At 41.4% G+C, this 17,976-nt stretch overlaps 1 protein-coding gene across 1 annotated transcript in view; it reads left to right on the top strand.

Annotated features, from left to right (window-relative positions):
• LOC126164785 (differentially expressed in FDCP 6 homolog) overlaps window positions 1–17,976 on the top strand; it is a 112,568-nt gene that overhangs the window by 28,239 nt on the left and 66,353 nt on the right. Inside the window, exon 4 of the mRNA XM_049920268.1 lies at window positions 10,529–10,768. Within this exon, the coding sequence (XP_049776225.1) occupies window positions 10,529–10,768 (240 nt within the window). The remainder of the gene's footprint in view (window positions 1–10,528; window positions 10,769–17,976) is intronic.

The raw sequence follows: 17,976 nt of genomic DNA, 5'->3' as shown, positions 1-17,976 counted from the left end.
AAGAACGTTGAACAATAACACGAGACTGATCGTTCTCCGTGCGGAGCAAGATGATACCACATTGGATAAGAAGTCATTGTCTGTGCATAAAAAAAGACGAACCAATGGATCTTCAATCTGATTGTTAGACAAAGGCCATTGTGTAGTGACGTAACACAAAACAACACTTAATACTGGGTCACTAGCTGTTGCTGTGGCTATACGACGAAAGTCAACAGGAAAACTTTCTACACCCTCATCATTTTGCACATCGATGAACATAAAAGCCTTTTCGGAAGAGTCGAACAGCGGGTCTGCAGCTATTGGCAATCAGGATAACGTGTCAGCATTGCCGTGCTGGGCAGTAGGCCGATAAAAGATATAACGGTACTGCGACAGAAATAGTGACCGATGAATAAATTTTTGAGCCATATGTAGAGGCACGGGCTTTGACGGGTGAAACATAGACGTCAAAGGCTTATGGTCAGTGGGAACTGTAAACTTGTTACCATATAAGAAATTGTGGAATTTCGTAACTCTAAAAATCAAAGCGAGAGCTTCCTTCTTGATCTGCGAGTAGTTACGTTGTGCAAAGGAGAGTAGCTCTGATGCAAATGCGATTGGGCGAATGCGCAAACCAATTTTGTGAGCAAGAACAGCTGTGATCCTGAAATCGTAAGCATCAACCATGAGGACAAGAAGCTTTGGAGGATTGAAGGGCGTAAGACATGTACTAGATAACAGTGCAGATTTAAGCTGCTGAAAGGCACATTCACATTCAGGCGAACTGATGAACGGAACATTCTTTCGACATAGTGGATGTAATTTTGCTGCAAGAGATGATGTGTGAGGCAAAAACTTGTATAATAATCGAGCTTTCCAAGGATGGATTGTAATTCTTTAACTGTCTTGGGTAGTGGTAGCTTTGATACTGCTCTTAAATGATCTGGACGTGGATGGATGCCTTGAGAGTTTATTACGTGTCCCAAATAGGATAACTTTTCAGAAAAAACTGTACACTTGTCCTTATTGAGTTTAAGTCCATTCTCACGTAACACTTCAAATACTTGCATCAAATTATGCAAATGTTCATGCTGCATAGAACCAGAAACTATGATGTCATCTAGGTAATTACACTCTGAAGGAATCGATGCACAAAGAGTCTGTAAGTACTGCTGAAATAGTGCCGATGCAGAGGCACATCCCAATGGAAGCCTCTTAAATTTGTAGAGACCTAAATGCGTATTCACGATGAGAATCTTCTGGGATTTGTCATCCACAGGAATTTGAAGATACGCATCTTGTAAATCTAACTTAGAAAAATATTTGCCAGGACACAATTTGTCAAACAAGTCTTCTGAACGTGGCCAAGGAAACATTGCAACAAGAAGTTGAGGATTGACAGTTCCTTTAAAATCCACGCACAGTAGCAGTTTGCCTGACGGTTTTGTTAAGATAACCAATGGTGAAGCCCATAGTGATGCTGTAACTGGGTAAATCACTCCTTGGTCCTCAAGTTCATGCAGTGTTTTAGCAACTTCGTCTCGAAGCACGTGAGGCAATGTGCGAGTGCAGAAAAATTTAGGCTGTGCATTGTCCTTCAATTCAATATGCGCCTGAAAATTTTGTGTGCAACCTAAACCTGGCGACAAAATGTCAGCAAACTCTGGACATAGTTCGGAAACACTGTTTGTGGGAACACGTTCAGGGATGGCTAGGGAATACATCAAATAAATAAAGACCAAAAATATTTGCAGATGACGGTGAATGCAGTACATGAAAAGAAACCACTTAAGTTTGTTCACAGTACGTCCTAAAACCGAGATACTTTGACCACTTTACGTAGCTAATGTAACATTTGCATTACGCAATGCAGGTGATCAGAGCAATTCGTAAGTTTTACGATTCATGAATGAAACAGACGTTCCAGTGTCCAACTGAAAAGGAATTGTATGATTCTGAATGTTCAAGTCTACAAAAAGTTTGATCTGCCATTGGCAAAAAATGTCATTCTGAGAAGCAATTTTCACTGGGAAATGTTGACAGGCAGATCGTGTGTGGCGGGACTTCTTACATCAGCATGCACTGGCATCATAAGCAAAATTTTTATACTCGGTAATGTCACAGGTACAGGATGCGAATTTACATTTATTTCCATTGCTTGTGGCTTGCTGTGATAGGAAGTCTTATTTAGGAAACCGTTCCGGCGGAAGCTACTTTGTCCGGAAATGTGGTACGGAGCATCAGATTTCTGTCTTTTGAGGCACACGGCCTGGACTTGTCCCTTCTTGTTGCAAAAATGGCACACGGCCTTGCGCGATGGGCAGTTCTGGTGCGAGTGCTTTGAATTACATTGTGGGCACGAGCGCAAAGCAGGCGTCTTCTGCTGGCGCATAACAGGTGTGTGTTTCCTGGAAGTGAATTGGGCAGACTCGCGCTTAGCTGGTACAGCTTCATGTATGAGTTATGCGCGCGCTGGCTTGCTAACCTGACAGACAGCGGGAGGCGATAATTTGTAGCATAGTACAAAGTGTCCTGTCTGTCCAAAATGTCCAACACTTGTTTTAAAGTGGGGTTGGATAATTTAAGAATTTGCTTTCTAATGCGTGTGTCTGATAAGGTTTGCGCAATAGCGTCCCGTACTATTATGTCAGAATATGATATGCCACAACATGAAAATTCAGTCGCGAATGAGGCCTTGCAAAGTGGCTGCCCATACACAGTAATTCTGCTGAGGTGCACGTTTTGTGCGGAAAAATTTGTATTGCTGAGCAACAACATTCACACCTTGCTTGTAATAATCAGTTAATGCCTGAACAAGTTCTTCGAAACTGTGCTGATCTGGAGAACTTCTCAGTAAGAGTTTGAGAAGAATGCAGTACGATGCCATGCCGACGCAAGATAAAAGCGCGTGCAGCCGTGTTTTGCCTTGGATGTCATATGCAGCAAGGTGGTGTGGAAGCTGCACGTGACACTCCTGTCAGGTTTCCATGCTGGCGTTGAATGCGCAGAACGGCAGGGCTGTGGCCTGCTGTACGGCCGGCCCCTGTGCAGCCGGTGTACTCGTGGCACAGCTTGTTGTTGTCCCTGGACGAGCTGTCCCAAGGTGTGCAGTAGTGCGTTGGACTGCTGATTCTGTAATCGTAACAGCTCTGCCAGTACATTTTGTTCCTCTGGATTTGCCATCACAACGAAATCAAATAATGACAAATGGGAGTAGGAAAAAATGTCATGCACTCGTCAATCACACCATGTGGAGAGGGTGGGTGGCCAAGCTGGGTATAGAATCTATAAACACATATAAATAGCTTTGCTTTCACTACTCCGCTTTCCAAAAAATCTGTACCTTTAACCTTGGTGCCAATTGTTATGACGATGACGAACGAGTCGTCTCCAATGTTGACTAGTGGCTAATGCTAAATAGAAACATATAAATCACAGCAGGTTTGTCAGTAACGTCGATAAGGTGCTGGCTGCATGGTCTGGATATGTAACGACTAAAAAAAATTGGAAGTCGCTGGTAAAAAATATTATATATTGTACTTAACTGCTGTTACAGGATTCTTCTTGGCTGCATACATATAATTATAAACAGATAGCTGTTGACGTCTCACTTAGGCCACATGTTATTAAGTGCCTTGTTAGATGTTGCTTCCTATCAGCTGAAGGCTATGCTGCTTTACTACTTGACGTCCCGAGCAAGAGTGGACGAGAGCTCGCCAGAAACTTGATACAAGTCGTGGTGCGGCACTGGTTGCAACTCGCGGGTCCAACATAGTTTTGCACAGTTTGTGTAAACGACATTTATTGTGATGTTGATTAAATTCTAACAGTATCAGTGATATAAAACAGGAAAAGAACATTTCAACTTACCTTTTTTGTAGTGTTAGTGTCTAGGGGCAACTAAACTCCATTCAGGTACATCAAAGTTGGTCCAGGTTGATTACAAAATGACTGAATTTTTTTCTTGAAGTTCCTCCTTTTGTATTATGATTTTTGCAATTATTTCCATAATGCTTAAGAATATATGCACATATTTTGATAGTTAAAATAATAACTTAAACTGTTTACTAGTGCATTACAACACTACTCTTAACACTGAACTTTAATGACTGATTACTTGAGACAGACTATGCATATATCTTGATAGTTACAGTAACAGCATAAACTGTTTAAAAACAACACTTAACACTAAACTTTAATGATTGACTACTTCAGAGAGAAAGACCAAACTGTCACACATGGAATAATCTAACAAAACACTCTCATGTATCCAAGATGATTTTTCAAAGAAGTTACATTTATCAGTTCTGTGTAATTAATTTTATACATTTGAAAAATAGAAATTCATGTATTATTATAAAATATAGTGTGTATTGAAATTAATAATTATTTTTATCTGCTTGTGTTTTAAGTTGCTATTAAAAATACCTAGGTAAGTAGTCTTTTAGAATACACATAATTTTGTATAAAAAAGGTTATAGTATATTCACGAATTTATCAAGTAGGATAAAAGAACATAAGTGTGAATAAATACAATAAAAAGCATGAATAAATAAATAAAAAGCAGGAAGATTTACGGTCCAATCAACAAAAATGGCATTTGGATGAAGAGACCACAAAACGAACTCTATAGAAAGATCAACATAGTAACAGATGAAATCAGAAAGCGCCGAGCCAAATTTTATACACACATCTACAGGATGGAAGGCTCCAGAACAGCAAAGAAATTATTCAATATTATAACAAGGAGTAAATGTGGCACAGAATGGCTGAAAGAAGTCCAGAGGGATCTACAGCAGATAAACATAAAAAATCTCGAAGATCGCACCGAGTGCCGGCATAAAATCACAAGTGTGAAGTTTGGGGAAAGAACATCGCATCAGCCTGGTAAAAAATGGTCAGAGGAACGGAAGAAGGAGCATTCTGAGAGGATGAGGTGGTTTTGGGAAGCAAAGAAGAAAAACATCCGAAGATGAAATTATGAATTCAAGTTCAATCGTTCTCCTAAAGGGGAACAATCATTATAACAATAAATAAAAAGCAGCATCCTGGAAAAGCTGAGAATTACATGAATATCAGCAAAAAGTGGTATTGAGTGATTAATTAACAGTGGGACTGGCCTCGATAGTCAATTGGGAAGAGAAAATAATAATATTTTGTCGAAAGTCGACATGTTAAGAAACGTGGCTGTTGTACTTAAGGTTTATAATTTATATAAAAAACAGCTACCAGCCACATGTATGGTTTAAAAAGGTTTATTATCTTCAGACCATGACCGGTTTCGGATTTATCTTTACAAATCCATCTTCAGATGGCAGATTACAAGCGTTCTTAGTTGGACCCAGTTTTGTTTATGTTATTCATTTGCTGCACTGGGAAAGAAAAGAAATATTTTTGTTGTCATATCGCTAATGGTATTTTTACGACAGATTTACTTCTTTTACAAGATCAAATTGCTCAGAGATGGTTTTTATAAACATTAGTGAACTTGCAGGTCAGGCAGAACTACACAGCTCGTAAGTACACTAACCTGCAAGTTCACTAATGTTTATAAAAACCATCTCTGAGCAATTTGATCTTGTAAAAGAAGTAAATCTGTCGTAAAAATACCATTAGCGATATGACAACAAAAATATTTCTTTTCTTTCCCAGTGCAGCAAATGAATAACATAAACAAAACTGGGTCCAACTAAGAACGCTTGTGATCTGCCATCTGAAGATGGATTTGTAAAGATAAATCCGAAACCGGTCATGGTCTGAAGATAATAAACCTTTTTAAACCATACATGTGGCTGGTAGCTGTTTTTTATATAAATTGTAAACCTTAGAAAATAATATGCTGGGGTTGACTGACACTGTATAAATGTTCACGTCATGCCGCTTTGCTATGCAGGTAGTCATGTCAGGTCACTTCATTGCAACACAGAGCACACAAGTAGTCATGTTGGTTTAGAATATGCAGTACAAGGAAACACACAGGATGACACTGGTTTAAAATAGAGCTTGAGGGGCAGCCATCTAATGGAAGAAATTACATGCTATCAGCTACCTCTGTTCCTCACCATGTTTAAGATGAGCAATGGAAGGAAAAACCTCAGTTCATACTGTCCCGGTGCAAACCGATAAGGACTGTGTCACAATCCCCCGCCCCCGCTCTCTCTCTCTCTCTCTCCATAAATTTATTCTCACTATTTGTTGCTGAATAAGATGTAATGTATTGTAGACTGCAAAAACATTTGTTTTGTGAAGGTAGAGCAATTTTGAATTGAATAGCTTATTGGCTTCACATCCTTTATTTACACTGCCTGACAAAGAAAGTGAAGCACCAAGAAGACATGGATGGAAGTCATTGTAACTTTGTACACATATGCACCATCGGCAGGTGTCTAAATGGTTAAAGTTGGAATTCTCTGTGGCAGGTGCAATGGCCACTGAGTATATTAGTTTGAGTTATTAGTGTTAGAGTTTAATGTTGTTACCAGGTCTGTTAGGGTGTGCAAAGGATGTGAACAGCATTAGATGTAGAGTGATCACTGTGAAGGATCCAGAAATGTGTCATATGCATCTGAGAAGTGTTGTCAGTTCATCGGAGTTTGGGGTGGTCCTAATTATGGGATCTCCATTCGGACAGATCGGTGAATCGTGCAACAATATCCATATTTGTAGGACATTCGGATGTGTTGGTGGCCCAACTTTGAACGGCAATGGGAATGAGATCGCCAGCATGATCGTCACAGAGATTCCGACCGCCACGAGGGAGCATTGCCGTATGCACTGAGCACATCGTAACTCCTTCACATCTGCTCCTGGCACCAGAGAACGAGTAGTGGATGCCCTGCAACGTTCTGTATTATCCCACTCCGTACGTCAGTGACAGGGAAGTCTGGACTGCTGAAGTCACATCGAGCTACATATCTCTTTGAACTACCCATGTGATATGTGAATGTAGGCTTTCCCGGTGTATACTGCTGATGAAATCTTCTCAGGCTTCCGTCCGGGTAGCTGCATCGAAATTCCGTGACGTTCCGATGAGTGTCATTCCCATCATCTGCAATTCGCCAGAAGATGATGAGAATGACACTCTTCAAAACATTGCGGATTTTCAACGCAGCTACCCGGATGAAAGCACGAGAAGATTTCATCTACCTGTGTGATGTCTAGGTACATCCACAGCAAATGAGATCCCCAGGTGTGCCCCTAAGACGACACTTGTCGAGGCACTGGCTTGAACATTGATTCTGTCCCAGTGCCAGTATCCGGGATATTGAGGAACACTTACAGCGGTTGTGGGCCAGTGTGCCGCATAATAGGACACAACAGCTTTACGATACCCTATCCACCAGAATCAGTGCATGCATCCAGGGCGGAGGTCGAACAGTGTTGTATTGAAAAGTGGGCTGATACTCCCAAGTCCTTTGTAAACTTGACTCGAATTTGGAATCACTGAAATAACATCACCTACCCTCTCAGTCTGTGAATTTTTGATTATTTTGTCCTTCTGTGTGCTTCACTTTTTTTGCCAATTTTATTTTGCACAAATATATATAGAACACTTGTAGCAAATGAAATACATTTAGCATCCAAATTTACTGATGGTGTTTTTTTTTTTTTTTTCTTTTTCTTTTTAATAATACAACAGTTGTGATGTCTTGACAGGCCATTGACAGACGTTATGCTGTCATGTAATTCATTTTTGTTTGCTCTTATCTATTAGGTTGTTTTGATTTCTCCACCTCATATTTTTCTTTAATGTGTGACAGTCCATTTTAAAACTGGAATTTAATAATTTAGGCTGCTTATGATTATTTCCTGAATGCTTCTGTACGACTTTAAAGACTTCTAAAATTGTGTTACTGACATTCAAAAGTTCAAAGTATGTCGGGCTATTACATTAAAATATTGCTGTCCTCTTAGGTGTTAATTAATTCCTATACAGTTTTCAGACAAAGGATTTCCCGCAAGTTTATGATTATTTTTATTCTTTGCATATACGTGATACCAATTAGTACTGCAGATGAAGAGAATGTGTGATGAGATGAAAGAAATTATTCAGATGGTAAAGGAAGGCAAATATTTGACATGACGGACTATAATTGAAGAGTAGGAAAAGAAAGAAAAGGAAAATAGTAGGATAATATGAAGTGGGTAAAGGGGGGGGGGGGAGGAATGAAGGAAACTAAATAAATACTAAATGGGGAAGAGAGTGTCATGGATATGATAAGTGAGTTGGGATGGCAAGATGGCAGTCATTAAAACAAAGGTGTATTTCATTGCAGTGGTATGTTTTTATGACATTTCAATAACCAACATTCTCCTCCTAACTGAAAAATATTTAGTTGATTCCCAACTGCATAGAGAGAAATGACCACTGTGATAAAATAAGATAAATTTGCTAATTTCTCCCCCACGGTGTTCAAGAGCAGAACAGTTGAAAAGTGGTCTGATAGTGGTTCTGTGAGCTCTCTGTGAAACAGAAAAGTGTGAACTGTAGAGTAGTCAAATAGATGTAGCTGTACATACTTCTTTAATGCACCTCAAACGCTGCTCCGTATGAACTGAATTTGGAATGTGCGCATAATACCACCTTTCTACTAACCGTCTTGCAGAGTGCCTTTGTCACCAGTTAAACACATTGTTCAGATGTAAATAAATTATACACAACTGCAACCAGTCACTTTTTCATTAATAATGCTTTATTACATTAACCGGTTTTCGAACCCTTTCAGGTTCATCTTCAGATGATTTCGGTAGAATCTGGGAAGTTACATCATTACTGGTAGTAGCATAATGCTGGGTGCTGGTTCTATGGCAGAAAGATGGGTCACACTTCAATGTATCACCATGACTATACCTTATCTTTCGATATCGATGTAAATTTAGTTTTTACTTACTGCGACAGTATAGGCGGCTTTTTTCGTATCTGTCTGCCTCCATTTTGATGTCCAGAACACTTTCACACGAACTATATTAGTTCACACTTTAACAGTGACACTTTACCAGCATCCAGCATGCGCTTTAAAACTGTTGCTTATAACAAAGCTCTTGACAGAGAGATATGGCATAAGCCTACTTTGTACAGAGATGTAATTTGTTGTTCTTTACATGTGTTAAAGTCGATATAAGGGCAATGTTGATATCAACATTGTAATGAAAAAACTTGCCCTTATATCGACTTTAACACATGTAAAGAACAACAAATTACATCTCTGTACAAAGTAGGCTTATGCCATATCTCTCTGTCAAGATCTTTGTTATAAGCAACAGTTGTAAAGCGCATGCTGGATGCTGGTAAAGTGTCACTGTTAAAGTGTGAACTAATATAGTTTGTGTGAAAGTGTTCTGGACATCAAAATGGAGGCAGACAGATACGAAAAAAGCCGCCTATACTGTCGCAGTAAGTAAAAACTAAATTTACATCGATATCGAAAGATAAGGTATAGTCATGGCGATACATTGAAGTGTGACCCATCTTTCTGCCATAGAACCAGCACCCAGCATTATGCTACTACCAGTAATGATGTAACTTCCCGGATTCTACCAAAATCATCTGAAGATGAACCTGAAAGGGTTCGAAAACCGGTTAATGTAATAAAGCATTATTAATGAAAAAGTGACTGGTTGCAGTTGTGTATAATTTATTTACATTAATATACAGTCACGGTTCTAAAATACCCGTAATGGATAAGCATAATACATTGTTCAGATCTGTGATGCCATACCACAGACAATAAGACTGACATTCTCTCTGTTCTGCAACTAGATGGCTACACTGTGTCCAGAAAAGATCTGTATGCAATAGTGACTGAAATAATATATGGACAGATGTGTTGAGTAAAATCATCAAAGAATGTTGAATAAAATCATTGAAGCATCAGACATTGCTCAGTCTTTAAGCTAGCAGATCAACAAACTCAGAGTGGCTATTTCAAAAGAACACAGTTTCCAGCAACGACTTGTTTTCTGTGAAGGTGATTACTGAAAACAGTTTTTTGTCCAACACTGTGCCATTCGAAAACCTCTCGGAGCATCATACAGCGGTCCATACACAGTACTGGCATGCCATGACAGGAAATTTCGATGTTGATATCAGTGTTTCTTCTGTCACCATATGTATTGACAGACTTAAGCCAGCACTTACCCCAACTGAGACTTGCACCAGTTCAGAGACAACAGAAAACACAGAAACACTACCTATGTGTGATTGCATGAGGACAGTGTATGTACACAGCCTTCAGCTCCCACAGCATCTGCTTCTGAGTAAACTTAAGCTACCAAGTTGTCACTCATTCTGGATGTTGCACATGCAAACATTATTGACATGGTTGCATGATTGGGAGGGTTAATAATGTGGACAGTAAACTGTCCATTATTTTCTATGTGCAGTGTAGATTCTTTGATTATTAATGTTGTCTCAAGACTTTGCATATAATGGCATATTCTTTGAAATTCATTGCTATGTGGTATAATTAACCATTGTACATTGTTGTAAATAAACAAAGATTTCACATGACATATGTAATGCAGAAAAAAATGATTTTTTCCCCAGGTTCTCCTACATACGTCAGAATGTGCCAGTGTTGCATCACAGTTTGTTACTTCTTTGGGCTTACAGTGGGATGCTTCTGATTTTGAGTCCCTGGCTGCTGTGATTGGTTCGTTTAGGTTCCCAACATTCCTTGCTATTATGGAAACAAAGTACAGTGGTGCTGGAAAAACAGATCAAGCAGGAGTGGAAGAAGCAGTGCATGAAATGTACCAAACATTCCTCTATGATGTTCTGAAAAAGGTTGTATTCTGTTTTATTAATAATTAGTGTAGTGAAATATAACGTATAATAAAGCTTACATCTTTAATGAATTTTCTATTAGCAAGTAATGAAACCAATGTAAGCTGTGTGTTCAGAATAATGAAAATAAAATGAGACTTCATGGCCTATGTACGGGTTTCAGCAAGAAAAGAAATTAAAATGAAAATTTGTTTGCTCTTGTATCTTAACAAATCTTATGTGCAGTACAACATAGAGATCACACTCCTGATGCCTTAGCTGCCACCTCCCATGTATGCTCTGGAGTGGCTGCTTGTCATTCTGGAGCATTCAGACTCCTGGCAGTGGCCACTGTGCCAGGCATACCTTGCTGTAGCTGGGTGATGCACTTGTGGAGAACACCTGGTCAGAGTGGGTGGTGTCAGGGTGTACGTTTTGTGTGTGAAACACATTAAGCTCCAAAACAATTGGCTGTTCTTTGCAGCCATCTCTTTAGTAGGGAATGGTTCTTTAAATGGTGCTTCTTATGTCCCTGCGGCCTTCCCTTCCCTTCCCTTCCCTTCCCTTCCCTTCCCTTCCCTTCCCTTCCCTTCCCTTCCCTTCCCTTCCCTGACTACTCCCCCCTCCTCGTGCCCCCCCTCCCCCCTCGTCTACCCCCCTCCCCTGGAAGGAGGATCAGACTTGCTGGCTCGGGGTGAAACCATTATCGCCACTTGCCCTCGCTCTCCCGTGTACTTTATCTGTACCAGGAATGATAAGGACACTTTCCCATCACCAAGCTTTTATATTTCGTGGAAACTATCAAAGGCAGGATTGGCAAAATGGACTCTATGAGTAAGATGCAGTCAGGGGTGCTGTTGATCAAAATTGCTTCTGCTGCCCAGTATGTGGCCCTTTGTGCCTGTGACTACTTTGGTGACATCCCAGTCTCCATTACTCATCACCGTTCTTTGTGGTCTAGAGGGTCATTTTTTATAGGGACCTTACCCTTCTAACTGACGAGGAACTCTGAATCAAAGTGGAACAGTGGGTGTCAGTTTTCTCCAACATGTTCAGAAGAGCCATAAGAACAATCGCATTGATACCAGTATCTTCGTTTCGGCATTTTCCTGCCAGAGATGGTCATGGCTATGATTTATTGGGGTAACATGAAGCTGTACGTTGTCCTATCCACGAAGTGTTTTTGGTGTTTGTGTTTCTGGCACATCTTCCTGCTGTACAGGAGACCCTCTGTGGTGAATGTTAACACCCAATCCATGAGGGGATCCCTTTTGTCCCACCAACCATGTGTGTTAATTGTCATGACCACCACTCTCCTTGCTTGCTGGATTACCCTTTGTATTAAAAGGAAAAGAAGATAGAGGAGCAAAAGTCCCTTGATTGCTTATCTTACACTGAGGCTCGTCAAAAAATGACAGTATTCACCCTGTGTCTGTGACATCCAACTTTACTTCTGTTACGTCCTTTCTCCCTCCTCCCTCCTCCTTATCCCAGTCTGTGCCAGGACCCCTCTCCCATAGTTAATCCCAGACAAGAGGCATGCTGCCATAAGATGACTGAAGAACTCTCAATTCGTGTGCTCTAAGGTCACACTCTCCCTCTGTTCCAGATCTCTCTATAGCCTGCTCTATCTCTAAAGCCTACAAAAGAGAACAACACGGAACACTCCCCTCTCGCAACCTGAGTCTGACCTCTTGTTTATGGATGTCGTCCTGTCCTTGTTCGTAAAGGTTGGTGATCCGATGGCATGACCAGCTTTGGCCTGTTCACCACTCATTTGAATTCCTGTTCCATGCTAACTACTACTACTAATACTGGTAGTCACCTTCCGCTGTTGTGGTCCCTTATTTCCTTTTACTTCGCAGCTTGTGCCATTCCCCAGGAATCTCATTTCACTGATGCTCACTTGCTGACCCTTTGTGGGTTCCATGCTTTGTCAGAACTGGTTCAGTCCTTAGAGGGCTTTGGGTAGAGTTTTTTTCACGATGGCCTGTACAGACATTATTAGTACATGGATAGATTTTGTATCACATTGGAAGCAGTTGCATTTTGGGTCCACTTGCACTCTGCTGTCACAGTTTGCAATCTCTCCTGGCAGGCCTCGCACACCTGCTGCCCTAACTGCCATCCTTCGGCAACTGTCATTCCCTTCCTCCTCCTTTGGGATTTTAGTGCCCATCACCCCGTGTGGGACAGTGCTTTGTGGTCTCGTCGAAGATGCTTCGTAGACCACAACATGTGCATTCTGAATGGTGGTTCTCCTACCTGTTGTGGTACAGCTTAATGGCACTTTCTCTGACATTGATCTTTTGCTCACTTCCCCTCTCCTTCCCCTGCCATTACGCTGCTGCTGCTGCTGCACAGTGACTTCTGCAATAGCGATCATTTCCCGTCAAGTCTCTCGTTCCCTTCCGACCTCCCAATGGCCAAGTTACCCCACTGGGCTTTTTATCACACTGGCCCCTATATACCTCCCAGGTCGTGTTTATCCCCTCTTTGTCAGATTGTGTTGATACAGTCGTTCGTGACATGTCCGATATGATTATTCGTGCCCCTGGCATAGCTGTCTTCTGCTCAACGGTCCACATTCATTGTCAGCCAGCCACACGGTCAACAATGACCATTGCCGTCGCCATCTGTTATTGCTGTCGAACTTTGCAGTATCTGAAGAGGCACCCGTCCTCTACCAGTCTTATTATCTTTAAACATTTAAGTACCGAAGCCCACTACTTGTTCAAACAGAGCAAGTGGGTGTGTTCGAAATGCTTTGTTTCCTCCCTAGGTTCTTCTGTACCTTTGTCACAGATGTGGGCTACACTCTGCACCCTCCATTGCCAACAGCTGTCTCCCGTCCTGGGCTTTGCTCTCCTGGGTGGCTTTTTTACAGGTCTGTCGGTTCTTGCAGAAAACTTGCGACCCATTTTGTGACGGTGTTGGCGCCAGCTTTAGTCTTGTGTCCAACCGACTCTCTCACTTGGTAACAGTGTTCAGAAACTTCCCACTTACGGTTTACCCTTTGTCAAGTGGAATCCTACAATGAACATTTTACTGTATGGGATCTTCTTCTGGCCCTCTCCTCTTCCTCCGTTCAGCCCCTGGCCCCAGTTTCATCCATAACCAATTGCTTCAAAGCTTCAGTCCTTCACGACGACAATATTTCTTCCAGGTGTTTAATGATATTCAGCTACAGTGTGCTTTCCCCTCTCAGCGGAGGAACAGTATTGTGGTTACTGTCCTTAATCCAGATAAGGATCTGTCGCTCCTCAGTAGTTACCAACCGATTGGTCTGACCAAAATTACCTGTAAGTTATTTGAATGGATGCTGGCTCTTTGACTCTGTTTGGTACCTAACCTGTGGACCTTTCTTCTCCTAATCAGTCCAGGTTTCGGGAGGGGCAGTCTCCGATCAATCATCTGCTTCAGTTGAAAAGTGCATGTTCGGCAAACTGTCTTTCAGTGCCGCCATCTTGTTGTAGTTTTCTTCAATCTTCGTAAGGTCTATAACACAGTTTGGTGCCATGTCATCTTACTTACACTGCGTGAGTGGGGTCTTTGGGGTGCCCTCCTGATTTTTGTTCACCAGTTCTTGTCACACTGGTCATTCAGAGATTGGATTGGCACTGTTCTCAGCTCTTCGCCAACCAAAGAGAATGGAGTTTCATTGGGTTTCGTATTAAGTATCCTCCTTTTCCTCCATGGACTCGTGGCCTGCATCGGACCGGTGGTCACTTCTGATCTACATGTGAATGATTTCTGTTTTCGACTAGCTCCCACTCAGTGACCTCTGCGGAGGGACAGCACCAGAGTGCCATCTGGTGCACGTGTGTGGACTCTCTGATATGCTTTTCAGTTCTCCCTCCATAAATCACTAGAGATGCATTTCTGTTGCTTTACTATGGTCCGTCCTGATCTAGAGCTCTACCTTGATGCCCAGCACCTGACCATGGTCGATCAGTTTTGTTTCTTGGGGCTTCTTTTTGAGAACAAGCTTACTTGGTTGGCCCATATCTGCCTTCTGAAGATGGGCTGTTTCTGTTAACTCAGTGTCCATTGCTTCCTTGTCCACATCTCGTGGGGTGTGGATCATTAGACTCTTATCTACCTTTATCAGGCATCAATTCTGTACTGTCTAGCTATCATTGTCAAGCTTATGGCTGTGCTGTCCCTTCCACTCTGTTCCTCTTTGATCCGGTCTACCGTCACAATATCCATTTTGCCAATATTGCACTAGTCATGTTGATAGTCTTCTGGTTTACACAGGGATCCTTTCGCTTTCATTTTGGTAGTCCCAGCTCCTGATTTCCTATGCCACCGCAGTCTGCTGTTTCCCTGCTCACTCCACATATTCTGTTATTCTGTTCTTTTCATGGCTTCAGGACATCACCCACTCACTGACTGCACTCAGGTAGGTTTACAGGTTGGGCTCCACCTCACTTCTCTCTACTATGATTTCCACCTTCCCTCTTTGTCCTGTTACCCACATTATGTCTTACCCCCCCTCCCCCCCCCCCCCCCCCCCCACACACACACACCCTGCACCTCACCACTCTCTTGGTTAGTTCCTTGGCCACAGATTTGGATAGATCTCTTCTCATGTCTGAAAGCCTCCCTCCCTCCTATGGTATTCCTGTGTTTGTTCATCCCGCTCTTATGATAGTTTCGGTATCCTATTGCTTTTACATCAGTGGCTCTAAATCTGCTGATCATGCAGTATATGCCTTCACACCTTCTAGTGACATGGAATACTATCTCTTTCCTGCAATATGCTGGATGTTTACTGTGAAACTGATGCCCAAGCACCAGGCCGTCCGCTTTACTTAGTGGTTCTTCCTCATCTGAGTTTTGTTGTGTACAGGGTATGGTCTGTCGTTTTTCCCTCCGCCCTTTGGCCTCAGCCATCCATGATCTTCTCGCTTATCAGGATCATGGTCCTTGTTCAGTTGATGATTTCCTTTTGGTTCCCAGCCACGTATGTTTTCTGAGCTGTGGCTGAAGGAGCAGCCACTTAGCCCCAATTCTCCACGACACCCACACGGGCGATTTGCTGCTCCATGTCAAATTCCTTTTTGCTCAGTCATGGGCCGACTCTTCAGAGGCCAACCTGTTCTTCTTCTTCTTCTTCTTCTTCTTCTTCTCTGGCTCTACAACTCCTGATGAGTCTTCACCTCTTCAACTATCTCCTTCCATTTATCCTGGTGGCTTTCTAGCATTTTCCAGTTCCTTCTGAAGGTCGTCTATCACTCCATCCTTCCATCTAGTTTTTGATCGACCATGTTCTCTCTGTCTACCTGGCTTTCCTTGTAAAATGTTTTGTTATTTCTGTATCATTCATCTGTACCAAGTGTACAACCCACCTTAGCCTAGATTATTGTGTTCTGCCAACTTGTCTAATAGTGTTCCTAAGAAGCAGTTTTCTCGGATCACTAGACAACATTTCAAGCAAAACGTATTAATGGAATTTATTACAGTAAGTTAAATTGGCAATACTTAACTATGTGTATTCAAAAAGGTGTGTCATAAGCAAATGGCGACATGCAAATAATCAATGTCCTTCGATATATAAAATTTCATTGCAAGCAAAACAACATTGTTCAGAAGTCACTGCTGTAGCTTTAGTATGACAGCTCGTCTTCCACTGCCTGCAGCTAGGTGGCACGGACACTTATAGAGGCCGCTCCTGTCTTGGTGTCATCTTAGAGAGGGGTTCCTCAGCATACTATTGGCTGACATCATCTCACAGCCCTCCCTGCTCTTCCGTTCTTGATTATCGTGCTCGCGCTTGTTGTTACGCCGGAACATAGATGAAGTCACAATACTTCTAACAGGCTGGTCTTTGTAGATGGCTTACAACTCATGGTTGTATCTACTCCTCCATCTTTCCTTTTGCAAATTGGACCGATTATTTTCCCGAGTATTCTTCTCTCGAATGCATCCAGTGATCAGCATCCTTTGCTTTCAGAGGTGTATATAAGCACTGGTCTGATCAGTGTTTTATAAATGGTTAGTTTTGTGGCCCTAGTCAAGAGCTGTGAGGATAGAAACTTTGTTAAGGCAAAATAAGCTGCAGTTAGTCTCTGCTGTATTTCATATGAAGTATTATTTAGGCTGGTTACTTTCAAACGCAGGTACCTGAAATGATACTCTTTCAGAGGTATAACTACCCATTGTTATTTCAACTGACATGTTCTCCCTGTGTGCTTTCCCAGCAGCAAGATATTTAATCATGTGTTTCTGCTGGCCTGTTAAAGTGTAGTGAATCCCTTCCATTGCCATCAGAGTTCTTCCTACCTTGTGGATGTCATCCGCAAAGGTCAGAATCTACACAGATTTATGAAAAATCGTTCCCCTATTAAAGATATCACCTTCTCCAATGTGGAGTTGAATAGGAGGCATGCCAGAGCATCACCTTTTCTTATCCAGTTTTTAATCTCCAAAGTACTGGACAACATTCCTCCAGTTTTTATGCAACCTTGTGTTTCTCTCATTGTCAACCTTGCTACCCTTATCAGTTTTTCTTGGAATACCCAAATCACCTAGAACTTGATATAGTTGCTCTATGTGTTTACTATCATACATTGCTTTAAAATCAATAAAAAGATGATATGTTTCGATCCTGTATACCTTTGCTTTTGCCAGAATTTGTCTGAGGATAAATATCTGGTTGATAGTTGACTTACTTTTGATAAATCCACATTGATATGGTCCCGTTTCCCTCAGTATTATTGGAAGGAGTACAGTATGTTAGAGAGGGTTTTGAATCACAGTGTAAGCAGTGTGATGCCTCTGTAGTTAGAAATTCTTTTAATTTGCTTTTAAATGTTGGTTGACTATCTGTCAGACTTTTAATACTATTTGGGAAATGACCAAAGATATTTTGTGGTAGCATAATTCACCCCTTTCTGTGCCAAAGTGAGATTTAATCCATAATTGTGAATATCATTCTTTTTACAAGTATTGTAGCTATGCACTTCGCTGTTATTTTTGAATTGGGATGGGTTATTAATGACAAATTTCATAAGTGAATATATGTATTGCAAAGATACTGTGAATATCCTGAGTTCCTTAAATAAATGTATGCAATGTGATCTTGGGTGGCCTTCAGCTATTATTCTGATTACATGCTTTTGTGCAATGAATACTTTCTCTCTTAATGACAAATTTCCCCAAAATATGATGCCATATGAAGACAGTGAATGAAAATAGGCATAGTTGGCTAATTTACTGATATG

This window comes from Schistocerca cancellata, chromosome 1 (assembly GCF_023864275.1).
Source record: "Schistocerca cancellata isolate TAMUIC-IGC-003103 chromosome 1, iqSchCanc2.1, whole genome shotgun sequence".
Classification (NCBI taxonomy): Eukaryota; Metazoa; Arthropoda; class Insecta; order Orthoptera; family Acrididae; genus Schistocerca; species Schistocerca cancellata.
Note: the sequence above shows the minus strand (reverse complement) of the source record. Positions and strands in the feature narration are given on the sequence as shown.